General features: G+C 46.0%; 1 protein-coding gene across 6 annotated transcripts; it reads right to left on the bottom strand.

The window, feature by feature from the left end:
• LOC144152500 (uncharacterized) lies at positions 1 to 23,709 on the bottom strand. 6 transcript variants are annotated; one of them, XM_077683779.1, is made up of 4 exons: positions 23,485 to 23,614; positions 22,935 to 23,117; positions 14,492 to 14,825; positions 1 to 7,431 (listed from the first exon to the last, which is right to left on the bottom strand). In XM_077683779.1, exon 4 carries the CDS (start codon positions 7,411 to 7,413, stop codon positions 6,946 to 6,948), a length of 468 nt encoding a protein of 155 aa, XP_077539905.1. In that variant the 5' UTR covers positions 7,414 to 7,431; positions 14,492 to 14,825; positions 22,935 to 23,117; positions 23,485 to 23,614; the 3' UTR covers positions 1 to 6,945. The 6 variants fall into 6 exon arrangements, with proteins under 6 accessions (XP_077539905.1, XP_077539907.1, XP_077539904.1 ...); XM_077683781.1 differs by having other exon boundaries at positions 14,492 to 14,708; XM_077683782.1 differs by lacking the exon at positions 1 to 7,431 and adding an exon at positions 7,438 to 14,066 and having other exon boundaries at positions 23,485 to 23,709.
• Positions 23,710 to 23,917: the final 208 nt, after the last annotated feature.

Raw genomic sequence — 23,917 nt, 5'->3', positions numbered from 1 at the left:
TAAAAATCCAAAATCGGCGTTCTTTATTTTAAAAAAATGTACAATACACGGCAAGAAGGTGAACAATGGCAAAGAGTAAAATGCACGTAATTGTTTCTTCAAAATGCTTTCGTTGACATACCCCAGATCAAGAAATGACACCCCGCACAAAAGGTAGTGCTCCACAAACAGTTGCAGATAAACCAGCTATCATTTTTGAGATGAACGAAACAACACTACACATTAGCAATAGGGGTGGATAGATATTTCCACCTGACCATTTATTAAATCGAACCCTGTATGTTCCAATGCAAGAAACAAACCCAATAATACATTTATTTGTTTGCTTTTAAGTTTTTCCAGCACCCAATTTGGCACTGTCCGAAATTTACGTGTTACAGAAACTTCAAGGCTCCTATCGACCCTCGAACACTGGAACCCTCCACGCTCACTTTTGCGCACTACTCCCTAGAAAGCGGTCTAGCGCGAGCAGTTTAGAGCCGTGAGCCTGCTCTCCTCACCCCACGTGGCCTCTTCCGCCTTCGTAAGGAGCCAACCAGCTTCAACTTGAACGGTTTATTTTCAAGATGTCCCAAGCTACGAATATCCCACCCTCTACTCCCACTTCCCCCACTTGACCTAGCGTCTTCCTGATGTAATAAAGGCTATCTCCTCCTCCTCCTAATGGAAACTCACCTGTAAGACAGCAGTACTCCATATAGTCTTGTAGTGCTCATAATTAAGCCCCACACCTAGTACTTTATTTGGAGTGTCCTCAAAACTGTTTCCACTTATTTTGGTTTCCTTTCACAAAATTTCGTGGTGTTTTCAACTACGTCTCACAAATGCAGTCCATTTGGTTCAAGGACGGCACTTGATAGAGGTCAGAACTTTCAGCTTGCACTTCAGTCTTTCTGACCCCCCAGGGTGGACATTCATCTATTATTTGCACACTTTCAGTTTCAATAACTGCTTATTTCATAATTATATTTAAAGCTCAGTTTCTCCATTCACTATTTTACCTTTACAGCTGAATAACGAAACATTTTTTCATTCCAAAATTTCAGATCCTGGCTCTACACGTCAGCGCAACACTCAGGCTTTCAGGCAAGCCGCAGCAGATGGCTATGAATTAACGTAGGTCACCTGGGGATCCTTAACGCACGCCAAAATTTCATGCACACATGAACGTTTGTTTTCTGCCTCCAACATGAAAGCAACTGCCATGGCCTGGACTTGAACCTGTGACTTCGCGACCGTATGACCCTTTGGATTGCACATTCAGGAAAGTTTTCAAAATCGTTAGTCGCGGTGCTTGAGTGCTCCATAAACATTATAACAACATTTTGTACCAAAATGTACAACTGTGCCTCGGTAACAAAACAACATGACGCGCTCGCACTCACTGTTTCAATTTGAGCTCCCCGCAGGCATAACACAATTCACTCGGAACGAGTACGTAACATCGCCCTAAAGCTCTCCAGAGCTTGGGCAATTAAAAACAATAAAAAACAAATACAAACAGTTGTGTTGTAGAAATTAAGCTCAGTTAGCGCAACAACTACAATACAATTTCAGCCTGTTCAACAGGCGAAATGTAATCACTGAGTACAAAAACTGTATATTGAGTAATGCACCGTAAATAGTCCACATAAGGAAAAGTGAACTTCAGTAAGTTCCCTTCAACTTGCACAAGTGTATATTGCATCACCGGTATAAAAAATGTAAATAAAAGCAGTTGTAGGGACCCATAAAAAAACCTGAGCAATGGAATTCAGTGTGTGGGCTTGGCTCGGACATTAGGAACTTGCTAGGCAAAACTAAAACCAGTCACCCGTCAGATACAAGCTGCCTTCAGAAAAACAGTTTCACAGTGTTCTATGGTCTCATTATCGGCCAGCACAATACCTCATTATCACGAGAAAAAAAAATACACTGCAGTGAATTTAGAGCAAACACTGTCTGCTTTTAATGAATTGTTACTTATAATGAAGCCAGTTTCTACTCTAGAGGACTTCGTGATAACAAAGTCTTATTCAATTTGTATTCTCAGCACTTGAGTAAACAGAGAGACCAACACATCAGGCCAACATTTTCTCACTCCTTAAGAGTCTCTTTAAGTGTGGCCTACAAGATAACCCCAAAATTGTAACAGCAATTCGCATTCACAACTCTCTCACTACTCTCTTTATCACTGCATTTGTACTTGAGCAAAAAAATAAAAACAAAATGGGCAAGAAAATCAGCAGAAACACAGCTAAATAGCAGCTGCAGATTACAAGCTGCAATGCAGTAAACAATTACGCATCAAGCAATTCGTAAAATCACCACAACAAACCCAACCAGTGAGCTCAAACACAGATCTGCTAGAAAAATCCACAACAAATTTCTTGCAGTGGTGACACGCTCCAAGTATGCACGTTTTGGGAACATCAAACAGTCATTGCCTCTAAGCACACATTTAGCTTTTTCAAAGCGACTGTTAAGCTCCCTCCCCACATCACCCCAAGAAGCACACACGTTATCACTCCACTACAACCTTAGACAAATTCAGGTGAAACGATACTGTTGCGAGAGGAAGATGAAGCGAGCAGTGGTACTACATGACTGCGGTTTCAGCCATGGTTCGCGTCATTTGTCCTGTCGCCACCTAACAATATTTTCAGCCCGATTCCACAAACTGCCTGAGCCTGCGACACTTTCAGCCACTAAAGTGTTTACCCAGCTATTGCCGAGCTTTACTTAGAGTAATCGTATTGACGCCCTATACAAACAGTTAGGGAAAGCCCTCCCTGAAAGGTTATTACTCCATGATGGTAGCATGCAAATTCATGTTTTTGCTGCTGTACCAACACTTCACACATCTGTATTACATGACTTATGGCATCTAACGTCTAGTGGTAAGCCACAAAGGGTGTGAAATTTTGATGAACTAAGCATATCAGCATTAGTCACATTTTTGTGCACTTTCCCTGATTTCATCGCGACATAAGGTCCCTGTTTTAGGTATCGCACGCTCAGTACCTGATGCAATTCTCAATCAGCTCCACTGTTCCTCCTTGGTTGCATCAGTGTCCTTTCAAGCGTGAAAGCACAGCGCTTCGCCGTTCACCCTCACAACATTGTACATATAACATGGGCAAACACACATGTAGGTATAACTGCACCTGCAGTCAGCAACTTTTTAAGTTACAGAGCAAATGAAAAGAACACTTTGAGCATGTGACGGGAAAAACACACACACATTGTGCAAATGAACAGCCTCACAAGCCAAAATTCAGATCGGAGGCATGAAAGCGCGATGACATAAAAAGACATTTCCAATAATGCAAACCCACTTCTCTGTCTGCACACACATTTCACACATACAAAAAATAATAACAATAAAAACACATAAAGTCGTCCGTTACAGCATTGCCACTATACCAAATTCAACCAGTAAATCAGACTTACTTCCCAATTAATCGCTAAAACCCTTGCGCAGTAATAGAACCAATCTAATGGCCCACAAGCAACAAAAATGAAACCCTGCATACATTTTTTTTCATGAGCAAAGGTGCACCTGGGATATTGGGATCACTGTAAGGGGCCCCACAACAGCAGCGCCTTACTCTGTGCAACCAGCAAGCCTCAACGTATCACAACAGCTGCAATCCGAGTGTGTAAATACAACACACACAATGGTGCTCTCATGGGGATGGCAACACAAAATCGGAGCGCTTCAATGTTACGCAACAGCTAAAACTGGGCGTGCCACTTGAGAAGACTGCTACATTAGCCATTCCCACGGAACAAGAACAAGATAGGAGGGGAAACGATTCTTTTCAATGCGACCAGGTAACATCACAAGCACTTGGTGAAGGTTAAGCTAGCGGCATCTGTCGTGGGGAAAAAAAAGGCATGGCCGCCGCGATCAGCATTTCACTGCGCATCCCCGGAATGAACTGTGGCCGCTGTCATTTCGTCCATCAAATGCCGCTACCCTCTCCTTCGCCATAGCAGCTAAGATGCTTTGTAGTCCGCTCTGCTTTTCATCGTGACGTTGTCTAGTCGCTCGCCCGCGCCAACCGCAATCGGCCGTTTCACCTCCTATGTTATTCTTGCTCCGTGACCGTTCTTAGTGTCACAAGCACACAACACAACTTTTGTAGCACAAGGTTGCTATTCAAATTGATCGTCATCATCATCATCACCAGCCTATCTGCGCCCACTGCAGGGCAAAGGCCTCTCCCATTATTCTCCAATTACCCCTGTCCTGTGCCAACTGTGACCAATTTATCCCTGCAAACTTCTTGAACTCATCCGCTCATCTAACTTTCTGCCGCCCCCTGCTACGCTTGCCTTCTCTAGGGATCCACTCTGTTACCCTTAATGACCAACGGTTATCTTGCCTGCGCATTACATGCCCTGCACACGTCCATTTCTTCTTCTTAATTTCTACTAGTATGTCCTTAACACGCGTTTCTTCCCTGACCCTGATCAATCAATCAATCAATTCCCTGACCACCGTAATTAATTAAGCATAAATAAAGTGTTTATAGCTCTCATCTCCACTTACTGTTTCATTCTCGTGCACCACAACACTAAAATTTCATAGAATTTATGAACAGGATTTACATGTGTAAGCAATTTAACTGTAACAACTGCAGTAGGAGGGTAACTTAATAGCTGACTCTACTCTACGATGCAATTTATTTCCAGTGTCCATATTAATAAACAAAATTCAATCTACTAAAGAAAACATAAATGAACCGAAAAAAAAAAATTCCCGCGGCTTGCACTAGGGGTGCAAGGCTGGAGAAACAGCCCAGTCAGCGGCCCCTCTCCCTTGGTGGGAGACCCGGCTGTTGCACCTGGATTTCCGAACTTGCCGCTGAAAGTTCTCCATGACTGGCGGGCCCGGATTGTTTTGTCCACAGGCTTTCACATCTCTCCTGAAGTAGACCTTTTTTAGCATGCGCTAGAACCTGCAGCAACCGGCTTCACAAACTCGGCATATGTAGTGTAAACTTGGCATCTGCACTCCCCTCTTAAGACACGAACGCACGTGAACTGGCGAGTAGATGAGCATGGGAGAGATGACGCCACGAACAAACACTGGGCAGAGGGTTCTCGAAGGTCGAGCTGGCTGACGGCAGGACTCTTCACAGGGCACACGGTCACGTGCCCTCAGTAGTGTTTTTTTCTTTTTTTGAGAGCTTTTTATGTGGTGCAAGCCCACACGCAAGCCTAGCTGACACCAGGCACTTCTCACGAGGCACCCGCTTTTTACGTGTGCTTGGTCTGTTTTTCTTGGTTTTTTTCTTTCTAGTAACCCTATACGGTGGAACTAAAATCTTGAAGAGCTCTGCTGTTAAAAATGCAAAAAACAAATTATGCCTGTTCGAACCCTGAGTGTATGGGAATAAACACTGCAAGCATCTCTGCACGGGCCTTATGAAGTACTGCCCACTCTGAGACATTGCATACCATGTTAGTTTAACTAGCTGCATGGAAAAGGGCGTACCGCACTTTCATCCTCCAGTGAAGCAGCCAGGGGAACTGACAGTGTCATTACAATGTTAAGCAGCATGCAGCAGGGAGCCCCCACGCGGCGGAATATCGGAACAAAAAATAAAATGCTATAAAGTAGCACCATAATAAAATACTATAAAAATAAAATAGTTCTGAAAATCCAAAAAACTTGGCATAGTTATGTACAGTAAGGCACTGTAAGGCTTGACCATAGAGGTCGTCGCACTGCGGGCGCCCCCAGCGATGGAGATGTGGAGACGGCCGTCACCCTTCGGAGGGCCGCTGACAATTAGGCCGTCTCGACGCAAGGCGCCTACGGAAACGAGCAGGGTCATGTCCGGCCCGGGACAAAAAGGCGCCACTCCCTTTGACAAGTTGGGTGGCGACGACTATGTGTGGAGGTTCTCCGAACGCACCTTGCTCGGTCTGGGAGTATTGTGCCCGGCCTTGCCGTTTCTTGTTTTCTTTGAACTTTCCCTTCCCTCACCGAGGGTATTTATGTCAGGCCCGGCGAGAGGATGGGGTCTTTTTGCTCTGAACTTGCTGCAGGTCACAGGGACAGTCCCGCCTGCGCCAGCTCGACACCGGCAAGCTTCTAAGCCCCACTGCGGGCTACTTCTGCTCCCCTTGTATATGCCTTGTAAATAATTCCTGTACATAAACTGTACATAGCTTGGACAACCGAGTCTGCCTCGTCCCTCACGGCGACACGAGACACCGCGGTGCATTCCTGGGTGCGGAGAAGACCTGAAATTTACTGGCACGGTGGCCACTCCCTCCCACTGTCGCATGAGTTGCTGTAGTGTGTAAGCTGCACAAGCAAGCTCACGTGTCAGTGGCTGTGGTCCCCCTATTGAAAACACCGAGATGGGCACTCCAAGTTATTGTAAATTGCTACGCACCTGCATCAATGTCTATCACGAGAACTCTACCTGCAAGCATACAAATTCAGCACATAGAAACACTTGATCTCGAGAAAGGTAGGCACTCAATATGCATCTCTAAATGCACACTTCGTGACAGCACTTTGATCATTAAAAGCAGCTCAAGGCAGTCTCCCGCCACACACATGTTGGTACAAATGTGCTGCAAGAAGATAGCAGTAATGTCTGTTTGATGCCACCGCTAGATTGATTGAACATAAGTTGGCGTAGTTACAATTGATGCCGCCAAAATTCTTGCTATCTGTAGAACAAACTAGAGCAGGCACACACATCTGATGGTTTACACTGAGCTAAAGATCAGCTTAAAAAAATGAGTATGCAGGCCATGGTGATCACACTCTGTTTCTGGATCTAGGATCAACAAATAAAAATGAGCAGGCACGCCACAGTGACCACCCTATTTCTTTCGTATTTCTTACGATTCAAGTTGACACCACAGCATTCAAGCCTAAAAGTAAGAAAGTACAGTGAAGGAAAACTTCACAAACTATACTGATGCAAACATTGCTCAATCGCAACTTCCCCCTCCACCACTGTCGCCGCCTCCACCACTGTCACAGCCTCCACCACCACTATCACCACCACCCCCACTGTCACAGCCGCCACCGCTGTCACAGCCGTCACCGCTGTCACAGCCGCCACCGCTGTCATGGTTGCCACTGTCATGGCAGCCACTGTCGTGGCCACTGCTGTCGTGGCCGCCGCTGTCATGACCACCACTGTCATGGCGATGACCGCCGTCGTCATCGCTGCTGGAGCTCGAGTGACCGATGTCAGATGACCAGCCGCCCGGTGGGTAGTAGTGGCCAGAGCCAGGGCTGCCGTGCTTGAACTTGTGCCCCTTGCTTTTTTTGTACTTTACGGAGGTTGTCGCAAAGTCCTGTCTGGTGTTGCAGTACCAGCAGATGAAGCCGATGAACAGCAATGCCACCACTACCACGGCCCCGATAATGAAGGCGAGCATTGTTGACACCATCGGGCTTTATTCTCCTCACTAAAAAAAGAAAAAAAAAAAGCAAACGCAAGCGAGAAAAACTATTGATCAGAGGAAATTATTGACACATTAACAAAAAAGGCCTTCTGCTACCATTATCTTGCAAATGTCATTAAGCATATTATAGTTCCGTACTTATAAGAGCATGCACGTACAATTGATCTTTTTCAAGAAAAATGTAGGTCTGGTGAGTGTGGCTACGCAAAGCGAACAACTTTTGTTACTTTCATAGCCCTGACATCACACTTTCAGCAAGAACATAAATTTAATCAGAAATTAAAGCGCCCAACTTCTGTTATAATGAGAACAGTAAAACTACTTTTAAAATGGGAATATTATGAGTGAGTACTAGCAGTTTCAGTTACTTCAAAGTGGTAAAAACTTTCCCCGAAATAGGCAAAGCTTCCCCTCACGCAACTGCTGCATGAAGTTCCCAAAAAGATTTGAAACTCTAAGGTTACAATAAAACATTATGACACCCTTGGCAGACTTTACAATAGGAGTGACCGTGAAAGCACTAGCGCCCAATTTTCAGAACTCTCTTCTCATTACCACCATCGTTTTATCTCCTTTGAATCAGTTTCTCATCTCAATTCCCCCTTGTTAGGCCTATTTCTAAGATTAACATCCCGTAGCCATAACAATGATGCTTTTGATGTGCTGGACAACATTAAACTCCGAGTACGTCAAAGCTGTGGGCACCAATTGACACCGTTAAAGCTCAAAGCGTAATGTTAAGCTGAATATCTTGTTGGCACATACCTCTGCATTCACACTACTCTTGTGCCATCTGTTGGGCCAGTGCTGTACAATGGGATGCCACATGACGGCGCTACTAAGGTCAGGCAGTAGGTACATAGCCGTGATTGCATCGCCAAACAAGGAAAGGAAATTTACATTTGCTGGTTGCCTAATTGCTCTTTCTGCAATTAGCATGCTCAGACCACTCCTGTAGGCCCTAATGCATGTCTTATACATTTGTTTCTAAATCGAAGGCTGCAATGCATTCACTAGGTCTACCTTTGGTCAGCTACTGCCATGGAGTGGAGTTGGGGATTGGCATTGAGGGTAGTCGTTTCGTATTCCGGAGGCCCTGAGTTCAATCTTGACTCAAAACTATTTAATTTCCTTTTCAATAAAGTCCACCACAGCATTTACGCAGACGACGTCACGCTGTGAACTGCAGGTGGCCAGGATAGCGACATGCAGGAATGTCTCCAAGAGGCAATTGATGCCGTTGAGGCGCATGCAAAAACACTACGCCTCTCGTGCTCGCCAGAGAAATCGGAGTAGCTCACCTACCAGCCCACGCCCAGGGGACAGAAAACCCTAGGACGGCCCGCAAACCCACAGTTTAACGCTGAGAGAGGGAGAAACTCTTATCCCAGAAGTGGCCAGAGTCCAAGTTCTCGGCCTGCACTTGCAGGCGAATGGGAACAATGGCAAGACCATACAATCTCTGGAAAAGACAACCCACCAAATAATGGGAGACTAATCACATGGATTGCCAGCAAGCGCAGGGGCATGAAAGAAAAGACGCTGCTAAGACTCCTTTCCGCCTTCTTGATTAGCAGAGTCACATATGTGGCCTCGTTCCTACCCTCACATAAGTAGAGATGCAGAAGATCAACCGCTTCATCAAGACAGCACACAAGCAAGCCCTAGGAATAGTGATATGCAGCCCAAACGAGAGATTCAACGCGTTGGATGTGTACAATACCCTCAAAAGACTAACTGAGGTGCAACGCACTGTGCACCTGGAGTGCCTCGACAAGACGGCCACTCCCAGGCACCTAGTAGATAGCCTGTGCATTCCATATGAGAAGACCTTCGGCAACAAAATCTCCATCTAAGCTGAACTATGGAAAGACATCTGTTTCACTCCTTCCCAGAGCATGCACCCACTGTACAACGAGAAGCACAGAGAGCTGTCGGCCCAGGCACTCAAGAAACAACTTTGCGGAGATCTGCAAGTTGTTTATACCGACGCAACAACTTACAAACAGCGTGCTCTATCCGAACCAACCACCCAAAGGAGGGAAAAGCACTGGCCATTGCGCTAACTTTAGCAACAACCTAAGTGCGGAAAATCGTCAGCAATTCCCAGCCAGTGACCCGCAACTCTGCACGAAAAAGAATTTCCAACGTGGCGCTTCGGGTCCTTACCCACCGCAAGATGAACCAAAACACTAGAACCACCACGACATGCGGCCCTAGAATGGGCCAACAAGACTGCTCGAGATCTCACCCACCAAGAGCACCCGCAACCTGGCACGCATTTCGCAGACAAGCCTAAAGATCACCTCCGTACTTACCGAGACGCGCTTGATCACTACAAAGGGGAAAGACAAGCCCATCCGGCTGCGCTCACCAAGAAGAAAGAAAATAGAGTGGAGATGCCCGTTCACCTCCAGACGAACACTTATCCCAAACCAGGACTCTGTTTGTTGGTATTTCCATCCGTAAATACATGACGGCGGATGTGAACACCTCCCACAGCTTGCAAGCCTGGCTCACATGCTATGAGGAGGCTCCAATATAGAGACACAACTTCAAAAATTCAGAAGGAACATTTATTATCAGCAGTAAGGAGCAACGAGACACCATGCTACATAGCAAAAACCCTGAAATCTAGCAGTGGTCCATCCAAAGGTCTGAAGAAGCCAAGGCATCTTGGCCATCCTCTAAGGCGTCACAGGCCTAAATAGGCCTCCCCTTTGGACCAAATAAGGTTATTTCCTCCTCCTCAACTCAATTACTTTACTTTTATTCTCTTTGCTCTCTCAGTCATTTTGTCTGCCATTCCTTAATTACACCGCATTTTAAACCTACCGAACCAAGTAATGCTTTCACTATAAAATATTCAGCTAATGAACAAACACAGTACTAAGAAACTTCATTGAGAAACTAAAGAAGTGAAACAACAAGGAATGTGCCCCATCTATACTACCCGTGTCTCCTCCCATCCCTGTCTTCTGCACCTTTAGTTTAGTTAATTATATTGAAACTTGAAACACCCAGCCCCCATTAAAGGGACACTGCAGCAAATTGTAAACATTGCAGGCCACACCGATTACAGGCCACGCTCCGACATTTTTGACCAATTTAAAGCATTTTTTTAAACGAGAAAGACGTTCAAAATCGCTGCTTCCTTCGCACCATTTTCTGTGCACATTTGCTGATGTCGGCTATGAGAACGAACTGCAGGTCCACAAGACTAAATTTAACGGATTGGTAGCATGCCTAAGCTGTGCTGCCTGTGTGTAAGAAAACAAGGACCAATAGTAACACCTAAAATGAGTCAAAATGAAAATTTAGAGGACTGCGATAGCATATACCACACTGCAAATCACTGTGACATCACTATTATAGTTAGCGCAACTGCCACAAACACACATGTTGATTTCTCTTACACAAAGCTCTACACTTGACCTAATTAGTCCAATAATGCACTGAGTGGGATGATGGACAATGTAGCCACAAGTAAGGCTTCTAAAAATTCACGAAGGTTTTTCTTTAACCCCTTCAGCCACCACGTCTCCACATGGAGACGTGCCTTTCTTCACTGTTTTTCTCATGAGCACTGAAAGAGTCCATGCTGCAGAGCGGTGCGGTTAATGTTCAAAACCTAGAGAAGTGAACGGTAGCACCATTTGATGTGAAACGGCAGGACAGCTTTTATACACGTTGTTTCAAAATGGACACAACCATGCTTTATGGGAGCTCCGATTAGTTGCCGTCCTAAGTTTTACTGTGGTGTAAATCATTTATGAAAGCTAGAAACACCTGTTTCATGTCATTACTTTATTATTTCACCTCCGTGTTGTAAACTGGCTCAGGGTACATTTATTATTTTTTATAGCTAAAAGCAGGACTGAGTCATGGTGTCCCCATGTGAGGACGCGACACCATTTGTATAATAACTATTCTAGAGAGATGGAACCCTTTTTTTCTTACCTCTAGACACTTAAAACTGCAAGCTGCAGTTAAAACTGCACACTGCAGTTAAGACTCAATCCTGCTTTTCCATATAAAAAAATAATAAATAGCCTGAGCCAGTTTACAACAAGGATGTGAAATAATAAAGAAATGACATGAAGCAGGGGTTGTTAGCTTTTATAAATGATTTATGCCGCAGTAAAAGAGAACTTAGGACAGTGGCTGACTGGGGCTCCCACAAAACGTGGTTGTGTCCATTTTGAAACAATGTTTGTGAGTGCTGTTCCACCGTTCCACGCCAAATGGCTCTACCGCTCACTTCCGTAGGTTTTGAACATTACCCACACACCGTTCTGCAGCATGAACTCTTTCAAGCTTTTGCTATTGAGAAACCCTTCATAGCGAAACACTGAGGATAACCCAAGACTACGACATATTCCAGTTAACTCTGAATAATAGAGCAATTTTAAAACATGCGGTATATGTGTACACAGGAAGCTTGCAAGAGGCTGTTCAGTTCTGACCTGTTCTTAAAGCAGTACTGACACGAAAATATAATGTCCCACTTTTATTGCTTTTAACGATGCTTAATGGTCTGGCGAACCCGAAACACCACTTCAAATACTTCAGCGCGCGATAATTAATTACATTGAACGGCCTGAAAATCATTTGTTTCGGAATCCCGCGCTTTAAAGGCCAACTTCACTCAAATTTCACCCTGGATAAATGCCTTCGAAATGTGTAGTAGGTAGCATGGAAGCTACTGCGACGCGACAGGTAGCTCTGTGCAATGCGTGGTTATTCAGTTTCAGGCACTCAAAATACCGCCCTTGCAGACGACAAAGCACCTGCCGGCGTGTCGCACAAACAGCCATTTAGCGGAAGTGACATGCCAGCCGTCCAGGCCAATCGGCCTGCCTCGCAGCGGGAGAATCCAGGAAACTCGTATTTCGCGCCGGTACGCCTGGCTTTCATGGCTCCGAAGAGGCTTCATTTACCGTACAGTTCTCTCCTTTTCGAGTGTCGTCACAACATAATGCCTGCGCGGTGTGCTGCTGTCCGAGCGCAAGAATAGTGTCATGCTTGCGGGACAAGCGCTCGCTTTTCCACGCGCCTCCCACACCCCCGCACGCGCACGCTCCCACTTTCCTCCTGGCTGGCCGAGCCGGCCAACGTTTATAAACGTTGGAGCCGGCCGCGTCGGCCGGTCCGCACAGCTCGCGCCATCGCGCCGACGGCTGATACGTCACTTCCGCCTGCCCGTAATGGCCGCGTTTTGCCCAGTTTCGTTTTCAAAATTGTCTATTTTTGCTGGTCGCTTGCGGCGTAATTACGCACATTTTAGGAGTCATACTTCGTACATCGCGGTCTTTTTAGTCATACTATGCAGGGACAGTGATTTCGCGCGGTCGAAATTTTGAGTGCAGTTGGCCTTTAATCCCTAAAAGCGCAAAAACGCCCGTGTGTACGAGATTTCGGCGCACGTAAAAGATCCCCAGGTGGTCAAAATTAATCCGGAGCCCTCCACTACGGCGTGCCTCATCGCTTGCGTTGCGTCGGCGCGTTAAACCATACAATCAATCAATCAATAATTCCTAAAGGCTCATATAACAGAATCCCGGCATGACCTCACCACTTTGTGCGGACATCAAAACACTGCGGAGGCCGGTGGGGGCGTTGTTTCAACTGCGCTGCCGCCGGAGCTGAACGGCTAAGCTGCAAGAAGGTGCTAGGCCTACCCTTGCGGCGGAAATTCGATGACCGCTTTCAATAAAAGTCCCGATGGCGACTTCTATTGCGATTCCGGGCTATATTATCACTTCCTTTCCCGTGTGTGGAACTTCATTTTGGCCAACAGTGCCTTCCTGGGCAGCGGTTATGCCGTTAGCTCTGGCTACGTGCATCTGTTTGTGAATGCGCCGGCACGGGCTCGCCGCTCGAGGGGCCGCGCGCGTTACGAGTATTTGATGAGCGCTGTTCGCGTCACTTCTTTTGGCTACCACGGGATGATGTCACGCTGATGTCCATTTTCTGAGTGCCGCTGCGCGTGCTGTTCCGTCGGTGCGATAAATGAGAGTATGTTCTTCGCGTCACAGGCCGCTCATATTTCAGCCAGGGTATTCTCCTTTGTAAAGGAAGCGAACTTTGCAATAATATCAATGCTGAAAATTGGTGTCAGTACTCCTTTCAGGCACAAAAACTGATGTTATGTTTGTTTTTCAGCTGCCCTAACCTTTCTCTAGGACATTTCGGGCCGAGACAACGAAAGAATATGAAACTTAGGAATTCGAATACTATTTCAATGACTAAAGCAACAGGGATGCACTTCCAAAAGGTGCAAATGCTTATCACCAACCCACATTGTCCTTTTTAAAAACCAAAATTGTGAAAAATCTACCTAAACACCCATACTGATCGACCCTTCAAGACAGGTTTTTCGAGTCCTAAAAACACACTAAGCACAAGTGTTAGCACAAGTGTTCTCATACGGTGCTGGCAGATTTGTTTTCGTGCACTGCTTTACAAATGGATGGCCTTTGGGATTCAATGAAGACTGAACAAACCGTTCACTAAAGAATGCCTTGCACGATACACTTCGTTCCCCCTTTGTGGGAACTCCTGTTCACCTCACTGACTGAATGGCTATTCAGAAAGGGTGATGTGGATGGCCAGGCTCTGATCAAATAGCTGGCAGCCTGTGCAGAAGGTAAAAATAGGACACAATATACTGCCTTAACACCTGCCTTAGGCCACCACATAGCGAAGAAAGCAGCAGTTAGCACACTTCCATGACGCTACAACCCCCAGTGCAAGCGCTATAACTGTAAGAAACTGCGGTTACACGGCTGCAACAGACGCACACCACAGCGGCCACTTTTGCGGAGCCCCACATGTGCACTGGCGCACGCTTTGAAGCTCCCGCAATGCCAGCACCCTGCACTGCTTCGGCGGAAAATTGCAGCCTTTTTCTCCACTTATGGCAACATCACATGAATAGCAGGTGTTACCGTTCCTCTCAGAATCCCTCGCTGTAATGTGGCAGTGTTGACTCGTGCAATTCACAAAGACGCAGCCCCACTCTCCTCTAAGCCTTCCCGGTGCGGTAAGTGATGTTCCTCACCAGCAAAACCAGCTGCTTTCACTGGGATGCCTGCCTCCCAGCACTTTGAATGTGCCCACGGGTGTCATGCCAGGCTTGTCAGGCATGGCAGCCTCCGCCTTAGGCACCTCCGAAAACAGCACCGTCACCTGTCCACCCACCCCTCCACCGTCATGGTCAGATTCGTCCACTGCTGCGAAGTTCATGACCAGTCCCTCAGTCCGTGTACGGCCCGTCGCTTTGTAGTGGCAATACAAGAGAATGAGAAGGCAGATGAGGAGCCCAATGAGCAGGCTGGTGAGGGTGCAGGTTATGCAGTCCATTGCGGACTCCACTGCGAGCTCCAACGAAAGCGCTTGGGAGAGGAGCAGAGCAGCAAGAGGAGACAGAGTTAGGCCACTGGCAGCACCATCCCACAAGCGAGGGAAAGGAAGTTGCGCTGGAGAGACAGTGTCAATGAATGCACATGATGTGCAAGTGGAAAGAAACTGCAAGCTCATATACAGCCAGAGTAGATTAATACCGGCAAACAGGGTGGAGCAGAAAATACTGTATTTTCACGGGTATAACCCGCACCAAAAATGGAAAATTTCAGTGGCAAAGTATGGGTGTGGACAATACACGAAGTTTTTTCTTTAGTGCAGCTTCACGGCAATGTGCGTTGTGCCATGAAGCTCCTATGCAGTAGCACTGACTAAGCCTTCCATGGCAGCGATTGCGCAGAACATGCAAGGACAAGGAAGAGAAAACAAGGACGAGCGCACTCTAACAACTGAATTTTATTAGTTCAACGAAAGAACTATAAACCCACGAGTCTGCGCAACATCGCCACATAGTAGCATAGCTTTTTGTGTCTACATAATACGTAATGTGTTCCTTGAGCAGTAGCTTTGGTGCAGCTTTCCCTGTATCAAATGTGCGGGCAATACGCGAAGATTTTTTTTCTTTTCTGCTGGGCTGGAAGTGGGGGTGCAGATTCTATGCAGGGGCAAGTTATACGCCCAAAAATACAGTATTTTCAAAACGCAGACACCGGTTAACATGCGAGCAACGTTGTGCTCAATAAGTGGGAAACACATCAGTCATTTTACAAGGAATGGTGCTGTTATAGCAACAGGGCAGGGTTAGAGGGTGGTACGGTCTAGTGTTAGTGTATATGCTCCCTACGGGAGCAAAGTTGTGAAACTATCAACAATGCTGTCAAAATCGCTAAAAACAGAGCTATTTGTATTTTAGGAGACTTCAAATGTCGCTCATCCTAACTGGGGCTACCATTACAATAACCAGCAGGGCTCCCTTCCGGCCAATGTTCCAACAGAGCGCGCGTCATCGAGCACTGACCCAAACTCTTCATTCTTTCAATGGCTCTTCTCAAGACCTCATGCATTCCTTAGAAACTAAATATCTTCACACAGCCAGAGATTTCACTCCCCCTCCCTACACAGACCAGCAGAAATCGGACATTGACCAAAATTTCCAACTTTATGAACTCTGCACATCTATTTCCGAATGCAACAAAAACGGCACCCCTGGCCCGGATAATGTTACCTTACGCCTGCAGCCAACTTGGATGATGACTCAATGGAACATCTTCTGCAGCATATTCACGGTCACTGGAAATCCGGAAAAGTTCCCCTTCAATGAAATACAGCAGAAATCTGCTTTATCCCGAAGCCTGTATCCACTTTAACCTGGACAACCTTGGTCCTATTTCTTTAACATCTTGTTTGGGTAAATAAGGATCTTTTTCCAAATACTATGTATGGATTCAGAAAACATCTGTGCATGCAAGGCATACTCCTTTACATAAAAGGAGAAATTCTCATGCCAGCCTTCCAAAATCCACCAACTGCCATTCTTGCATTGCACCTAAAGGGAACCTTCGAAAACGTCTCTCATTCCACCATCCTCTCCCATCTCAACGAAACAGGCTGCAGCTTGCGTACTTATACGTGACAACTACACTGCTCCAATTAGGCATTTACAACTCGGTCTCGGAACTCATCGAAGGGCATCTTTCCAGTCAACGTCTCCACCTAACTCAAACACCAACAGGACGGGCACTTTTACAGGACCTCAAAATGTCCACCCCTCAGACCACGGACAGAAAACCTCTTCCCCATAATTGGTGTCAATCCATTCATATCTGCCCTCTAACCAAAAACATGCATCCCTCTTTGCACTCCCGTCATCGCAACACTCGTAGCCAAGCCCAGGAATGAATCTATGGAAACAATCTGAATGTTTCATACACAAATGCCAGCCCTTACACCAATCCATCCCATCACTTAGCCATGGTAACCACCAAAGACAAGATTGTCACCTGTGCCTCAATCAAGACCACATCTATCTGGGCCGCGGGATAATTTGCTGTGGCCCTCGCCATCACTCAAACTCCCGCAACGATTGTAAGTAAGAACTGTCAAGCAGTCTGTCATAGTTTTTTAGCAGGTAACGTTGCCGCTACCATGTGGAAGCTCCTTGATCGATATGTCCCTAACCGGAAGATCGACACAGTGTGGAGCACGGGACACTCCTCACTAACAGCAATACCTTTTCCCATAGACAAGCCTGCGAACTTTCCTCCCAGGCCTCTGAGGAAGCACCAAGTCTTGTTATCCTGTTCACATTTCAAGACAACAATGCCCACCTCCTCACCCACAGCTTACTCAAAGAGAAGTAATACTTCGATGACTCCAGACAAACACTTTTCGTCACCCAACTTTCTGCCCTAGCTCATGTACCCTCATACACATGATATTGGGGTGCGCACACAACCCAGCCCTCCCACCTTTACCCACTTCCCTTCCCCTCCCTGAGCTGTGGGAGAACTTTACGACTAGCGACAGCTTGAATGCACAGCAACTCCTGGGGCCCAGGGCTGAGACAGCACGGTCGTCCCATGGTCCCCTGGACTAAGGGACCACTCCCACATCACCAGGCTCAAAATAAAGTTTTTCTTCCTTCTTATGATTTCCACGAGCCACTGGGACGCCCATTTCACTATGGCAGAAAAGCCCACCTTCAGTGCTGCACACAGAACGCTTTTTTTATTTCTGTACAGGTGATCGGCTTCGGCTACTGTGAGCCACAGCCACTGTAGCTGGCCACCCGTCATGCATTTAGGAGTAGCCACATCGGTAGCAGCAGCTGGGTGGAGTTTGCACGTTCACGACTTTGCCAAGCCACTGCCACCGATGTGGCTTCTCCTACATGCATGATGGTTGGCTTTCCCCGAGGGAAGCTATGTACAGAAACTCTAGTATAGTCAACAATAGACTATAAATATGAATATTGATGCGGCAGTGAAACAGAGCATATAGAACAGTTGAGAGTCAGCTAATTGAATGCCCCAGTGTTTTGTCTGCTTGCATATACGTTGAAACACAGTTCTTTTTAGAAGCAAACACTTAATCAGAGCGAGAACATTGTTGACAAAACAAGAACGGTCTACAACGGTGACAAACGAGTTACCCTCCTCCCCTATCGGACGAGACAGCAGGGGATGGCTTAATGCCAGAACAAACAAACAAACATTTCGCATTCAGCATGAGATAAGATAACCCCGCACGGCCAGGTGCTGGCAAACAAACAGACAAAAGCATTCAGAGAACAGTTGTTCATGGCAGTAAGCTCTTTTCATAAGCTCCTCTCATAAGCGCTTTGCCTAAAGCAAATTCATTTCATAGCGAGAGCTGCATATGGTCAACCTTCCCTGAGAAGGTGGTCAGAATTGGCGTAACCGTTTTCAGACATACTAGAAAATGAAAAGATTGATTGATTGTAGGGTTTAACGCGCCGACACAACGCAGGCAATGAGGCACACCGTAGTGGAGGGCTCCGGATTAATTTTGACCACCTGGGGATCGTTAACGTACGCCAAAATCTCGTACACACGGACGTTTTTGCTTTTCGCCTCCATCAGAGAAAATGAAAAGAAAATAGCTCCTGCTGAGAATCACGCTTCGGTCGCCACAAGTCACTCAACCGTGCTACCAGTTGGCTGTGGTGAACAACACTTAGCGAAACATGATCCATATCCTACCCATAGAGCGTATGCATAGAAACGAATGCAAATGATGCGGCAGCAGGCTTGTACGCTCAACAAAATGCCCCGTTACGAGTTGTTCATCACGATTCAGCGTGGCTTGGTCAAAAGGATCTAGTTGGGGCTGCAAATTAGGTGTGCCTGAACCAACCACAACAAGAACCAATGATAACAATACTGGTTTGCAGCCAAATGACCAATGGGCCAGGAATTTTTCATGAGTTTTTCACTGGTATACTGCACGCCATTTTTTGTAAATTACTAGCATTCATACTATCAAAGAACTGAAGCGATCAACATTCTTTTCAATGACACAGCTTATTTCCCACGTCTTTCCCAATGTTACATACAAGACATAACGAATGATTCTTTTTTTTTTTTTCCCAGCTTTCTTTTTGTTGCCTCGCTTTTTTGTTGCCTAACCTAGCTTTCTAACTATATAACTTTCTTTTTCATTTTTTCCCTAGAACCGCACAGGATTGGGATAGTTTAAATAACCATCAAGTCACAAAACAATCCTTAGCATTCTTTGCCACTGGCTTGGATCAAAGGAGAAATAATGTTATTTGTGTGTTTGCTTTCTTTTCTTTTCATAAAACGCGAGCTGTTTCATCTGTATGATTGTGTTACGTTTGATTAGTTTTGTAAAATGCAAGTGATGATTCATTGTTTGCCTTGTGTTATATGGCTGCTTGCTATGTGAAATGCAAGTTATTGTCCAATCTGTTTGCCGTGTGTTATATGTTTATTTTAGATGCGACGGCATCTCATTCACTCGCCTTGTCCCTCCATACGGCGTTGTCGTTGTCCGTCCACACCCCTCCCCCATTCTCCTCGCCGCGCGAGCTGCGCTCTCCGCCGCTCACCCCCTCTCCCCTCCGATAGCGAACACTCTCTCGCGAGGGGCATTGGATTGGCTTGGCTTAGCTTGGATTTGGATTGGATTAAATTGGATTGTGTTGTGTCATAGCCGCACCACGTTGCGTCATAGCCGCGGCAGGGGGTTCACAGCACGTTTCACGCGATGGGAGAATCAACCTAACGGAAACAACAATGGAACCCCCTATGCGTCGCATCTACACAGGGGTTCCCGCGAGGGGAGGTGGAGTAATTTTTTCATTTGTACCCACCTAAAATCCCTCCAGGGGATTGCAATATTCATAAATAAATAAGCTTCTTTAAAAGCAGAAGAAAGATTAGGTTGAAACCATGCTTATCTGAAGATTAACTTAGAATACAAGCCGACAAGGAGGAAACAAGCAAGAAAACTGAAAAACGCAAAAACAAGTGCACAAAAAGCAAGCAAAGAAAGAAAACATCATATTGGCGGGCTACATAACAACACGTCACAGGAGTAAAGAAATAAGTGCTCGTCCGAGACCAAGGAAAAAGCAGTGCTTTAACATCACCAAGGCTGAGCAAATATGTGCAACAACGTGCAAACATGCAAGTGCGAAGATGCAGCCTACCGCCAGGCATTTCGCGTTCAGTGCAACATCTGCAATATGTGCAACAACGTGCGAACATAAGAGCGCAAAGATTCAGCCTACCGCCAGGCATTTCACGTTCTGTGGCGCTCAATGGCAATGTCTATCACAACTTCCCCGACGACAGCTGCAGTGTCCCGGCACGACGAGCGCCGGCATCCGGCCCAAATAACGAACCCCAGAGACACCAAAAGCAGGACTACACAGGTCACAATGATTGCCGCTTGCTTGCCAGCCTCCATGGAAAGCCTGACGTTAGTCAATCGGCGGTGAACCTTGAAGTGACATTACGGTGTCCACGTGAGGTTTCCACTGCCCTCCATCCCCCCGCAGAGCTCATTCTACAAAACCGCGACTCATGCCAGTACTGTGACACTAACCCATACAGAATAATTTCAGCTGGAGCAATACCTGCCAACCAACCGGGCTGCCTATCAGTAGCTACCGTGAGGCCTTTAGGTTACTGTGTTCCCAAAGTGAACGTTTAAACACAGCTTATAAACCTATTTAACTGCTTCATGAGCTGATTGTGAGCTTATGAGAACGGAGACTGCATTGATCAAGCCAACTTTATTGTGAGCAAAGAGAGAGAAACGTGAGGCGTATGCAAGTCTGATATTACCGTGCACCACTGGCATCCCAAACGCATCCGAGTGATGTTGAATTCCAATGGCTGATACGGAACAGTGGGTGAGATCTGGCACAGACCCTCAAAGAGCAGTCTCTGCATTATATGCAGAAGTGTAGCCGGAACATAAATTTTCCGCACTCTTTGTTTCAGGCACTCTCAAATGCACCTGCTTCCCTGCACGCGCTCTCTTATTTCGGCAGGCAACCGAAGAAACCTTTCTTTTCACAGGCAGGCAGGAGAAGAAAAAAGTTGAAGGTGCATCCATACGCCACATCCACCTAGTCATTGTTGGAGTTGGACTCCTCGCTGCTCAATTCTAAGCTTGAGCTGGCTGAGTAGGGCTCACTGTATTCAAATACTCGGAGTGCAAGCACAAAACGGCGTGCAGCATCTATTTTTCTTTCGTAGCACTTGATGGCACCAGTGGCGAGGAACCATTTTGAACACCCGTTTCAAACACCAAAGTTCAATGAGCTGTAAAATTAATTCCAAGCGAGGTATCAAAAAACCACTTACTATATTGCATTCACGCGGGTTGATATTATTAGAATATATAAAGCTTACAGTTTTATGACTAACACTGTCTTGTCTATTGTTCCTCCAGAAATGGCTAAATATCTCCAATTATCCTGGGAACTAATTGACTGACTCAAAAAATAATGGACTGCCTATTTGAAATCAGTGGGTGAAAAGCAACAAGACGGCCAAGTTTCACAGAGTTTGCTTAAAAATAAAAGAAATTTTTTAAGACCCATTTTTGCAACACAATTTTTGGAAAATTTATACTGAAAGCAGAAGACCGAGTAAACGAGAGCAACTTTTTACAGGTATCACCTGCAATTCATTTTCCTTAAAAGCTATATTAATGTTATACTTTTCATATCAGTAATGCAAAAGAGCAAAATATTTTGAATACGATTCAAGAAAAAACTGCCAACATTTCAAGCATTTACTCTTCATTTTCTCTCTCTCTTTACAATTGGCACTGCTTTCATTGTGAGAGATACCTCTGATTTTAAATGTTGTCCCACAATATGAAAGCGAAGCTTTCTGACCATGAAGTTACACTTTCATTGGCACTGCTACAGTGGCGCTATTGTGAATGTATGATAAATCTTTCAACTGCCAGCAAAATTGTAGCAAAGCATGACGAATTGCGCACGCCATGCGAAGTCTGTTATTCGAGCCAGATGATGGTAATGTGTTTGAAACACCAGTGGTAAAGAACTATTACCCAGACACTTTGCAATATCCAATGCCACGTTATGACGTTCTGAAACTCAGATATGAACGACAACGACCAAGGGTCACAGCGGCAGTGTATAATTTTTTTAATCATCCTCAGTGCCACACACACTACCTGTTTACTGTACCCATTGAGTTACGCTTTTCGCGTTTTCACCAAAATCGCTGCATGTGGTTACCCCTTTATGCAAAGTTATATGGGCACAAGCACTTGTTCAGCCACTGTTTCCAGGATTAACGCGTTCTGTAATACCCCTGTCACACGGGCACTTTCAATCCGGATTGAAGCGAAGCGCGATTGACTTTTCGAGCGCACTCGCCGCACCTTTTCATAAAACGCGAGATGTTTCATCTGTATGATTGTGTTGCGCTTGACTGGGTTGTAGCATCATACGTATGATGTGTGCTTGCTATGATTTGTGTCTATTCAAAAGCGCGTGACCATAAAAAGCTCCCGCATACATTTATTTCACATTTGCACGTCCGCTGCCTCCGTGTTTGTATCGGGAATAAGGCAAGCTCCACCAGACTCGTTTTTACTACGATTTCGCGGTTTGTGATGTCACGAAGTGTGGTGTGGGAAAGTGGATGGGGCATCGACACCTGTCTAGGCTTTTGGCATTTTCTTCATTATTAAGCAACAGCTGCTGCTGCGAGTGGTGTAGTTAATTTCGTATTCGCAACACCCTAATCTGCTGATATGGGCAAACTTGCTTTTACACTTTAGTGTCCCTTTAAGGGTAGCGGTCCCTTTACGCAAAGTGACAGCGCCTCATAGATGCCGCTATATTGATGCACATACAATTTCCGGCGGGACTTCACATACGCAAAGGACGAATGCCAAGCGTCTGTACTCATTCCACAGAACATGCTCTACACAGCACCAAAAAGAATAAAACAGCATACAAAACCACGACTAAATTAATACTCAGCACAGAACACGGTATGGTCCACCTCGAGGATGGTAATCCGCATTCGTCATGCAACAGTCAAAAATGAGTCACGCGTTTTCAGGCAAAACGACGACAGTAATAAAGAAGAGAAAAGTCTCACCTTTCGCTGGGCGACGTTCGCGAACTGCCCGCCCAAGTGAAATTCGGCTTTTCAGTCAGGTGCAAAGAATGCGGACGCGTAGTCAGTCCGTCCGGACGACCAGCTTACTGCCATCTGCCAAGGCTAATCGTTCTTGTCCGAGTGTTGCCGCGCAGTTTCCCGGGAGCGCAGAGCGATTTCAACCTGCACACCCGCACGCAACGCGCCAAAGGAAATGATCAGAACGGAGCTGACGGAGCGCACCTACAAACTTTCCTCAGCGTTTTGCTTGGCTAAAAGCTGCGCGGTTTTATTCTGACGTACTCCGAGTCGTCTCTGATACACTTTATAACACTGGGAAAAAAAGGACAAACGAAAGAAGAGACCGAGTTATCAGACACGGATACACACCAACGTTGGAACTTGGGACACGCACGTTCTTTCGATTGAGCTCCTTCGATCTTTTCTACACATGCGATACCCCAACCGGTTCGAATTAGAGTGACACCCAGTATGAAATGGCAAGTGTCACACGTGAGTACAGACAAAAAACAGAAAGAATAAATGTTACCTGAAAAGTGTGAAAAGGTGCGCAACCCCAAACAAACACACGCCTTGACAGTCGGTGAACGCCTTCCATTAAATTTCTGACGTCCGTTTTTCCCCCGCAGATGGCGGCACATGGCGCATGTTTGGCAAGTTTTCTGAGGTGTTGCGACGTGGCGGCGCCGTTTGAACTACGCATCAACGGCGTAGTTTGCGTCATAACTGCGTGCCTGCGATTTGATAGCAAGTAGTCTTATGAAGTAACCTCAGCGGTACGTCGCAGATTTCCTGTTAAAGGGGCACTGACACAAAAATTTAGCATCTTGTTTTTTTCGTTGCGATAAGTAGCTAGTGACCTACTTATAACCTGTAGAAACCTCATTTGCTTCAGCGTGCGACGGTTGTTTAATTAGAGGGATTTTAAATGCGGCCAGTCGCAGTTTCGGTTTCAGCGAGTG

This window comes from Haemaphysalis longicornis, unplaced genomic scaffold (assembly GCF_048455015.1).
Source record: "Haemaphysalis longicornis isolate Haplotype H1 unplaced genomic scaffold, Haemaphysalis longicornis Haplotype H1 scaffold_9, whole genome shotgun sequence".
Lineage (NCBI taxonomy): Eukaryota > Metazoa > Arthropoda > Arachnida > Ixodida > Ixodidae > Haemaphysalis > Haemaphysalis longicornis.
Note: the sequence above shows the minus strand (reverse complement) of the source record. Positions and strands in the feature narration are given on the sequence as shown.

Excerpts from the sequence above, each read along its gene's own strand:
- LOC144152500 (XM_077683779.1), bottom strand. The coding sequence starts at position 7,413 with ATGGTGTCAACAATGCTCGCCTTCATTATCGGGGCCGTGGTAGTGGTG.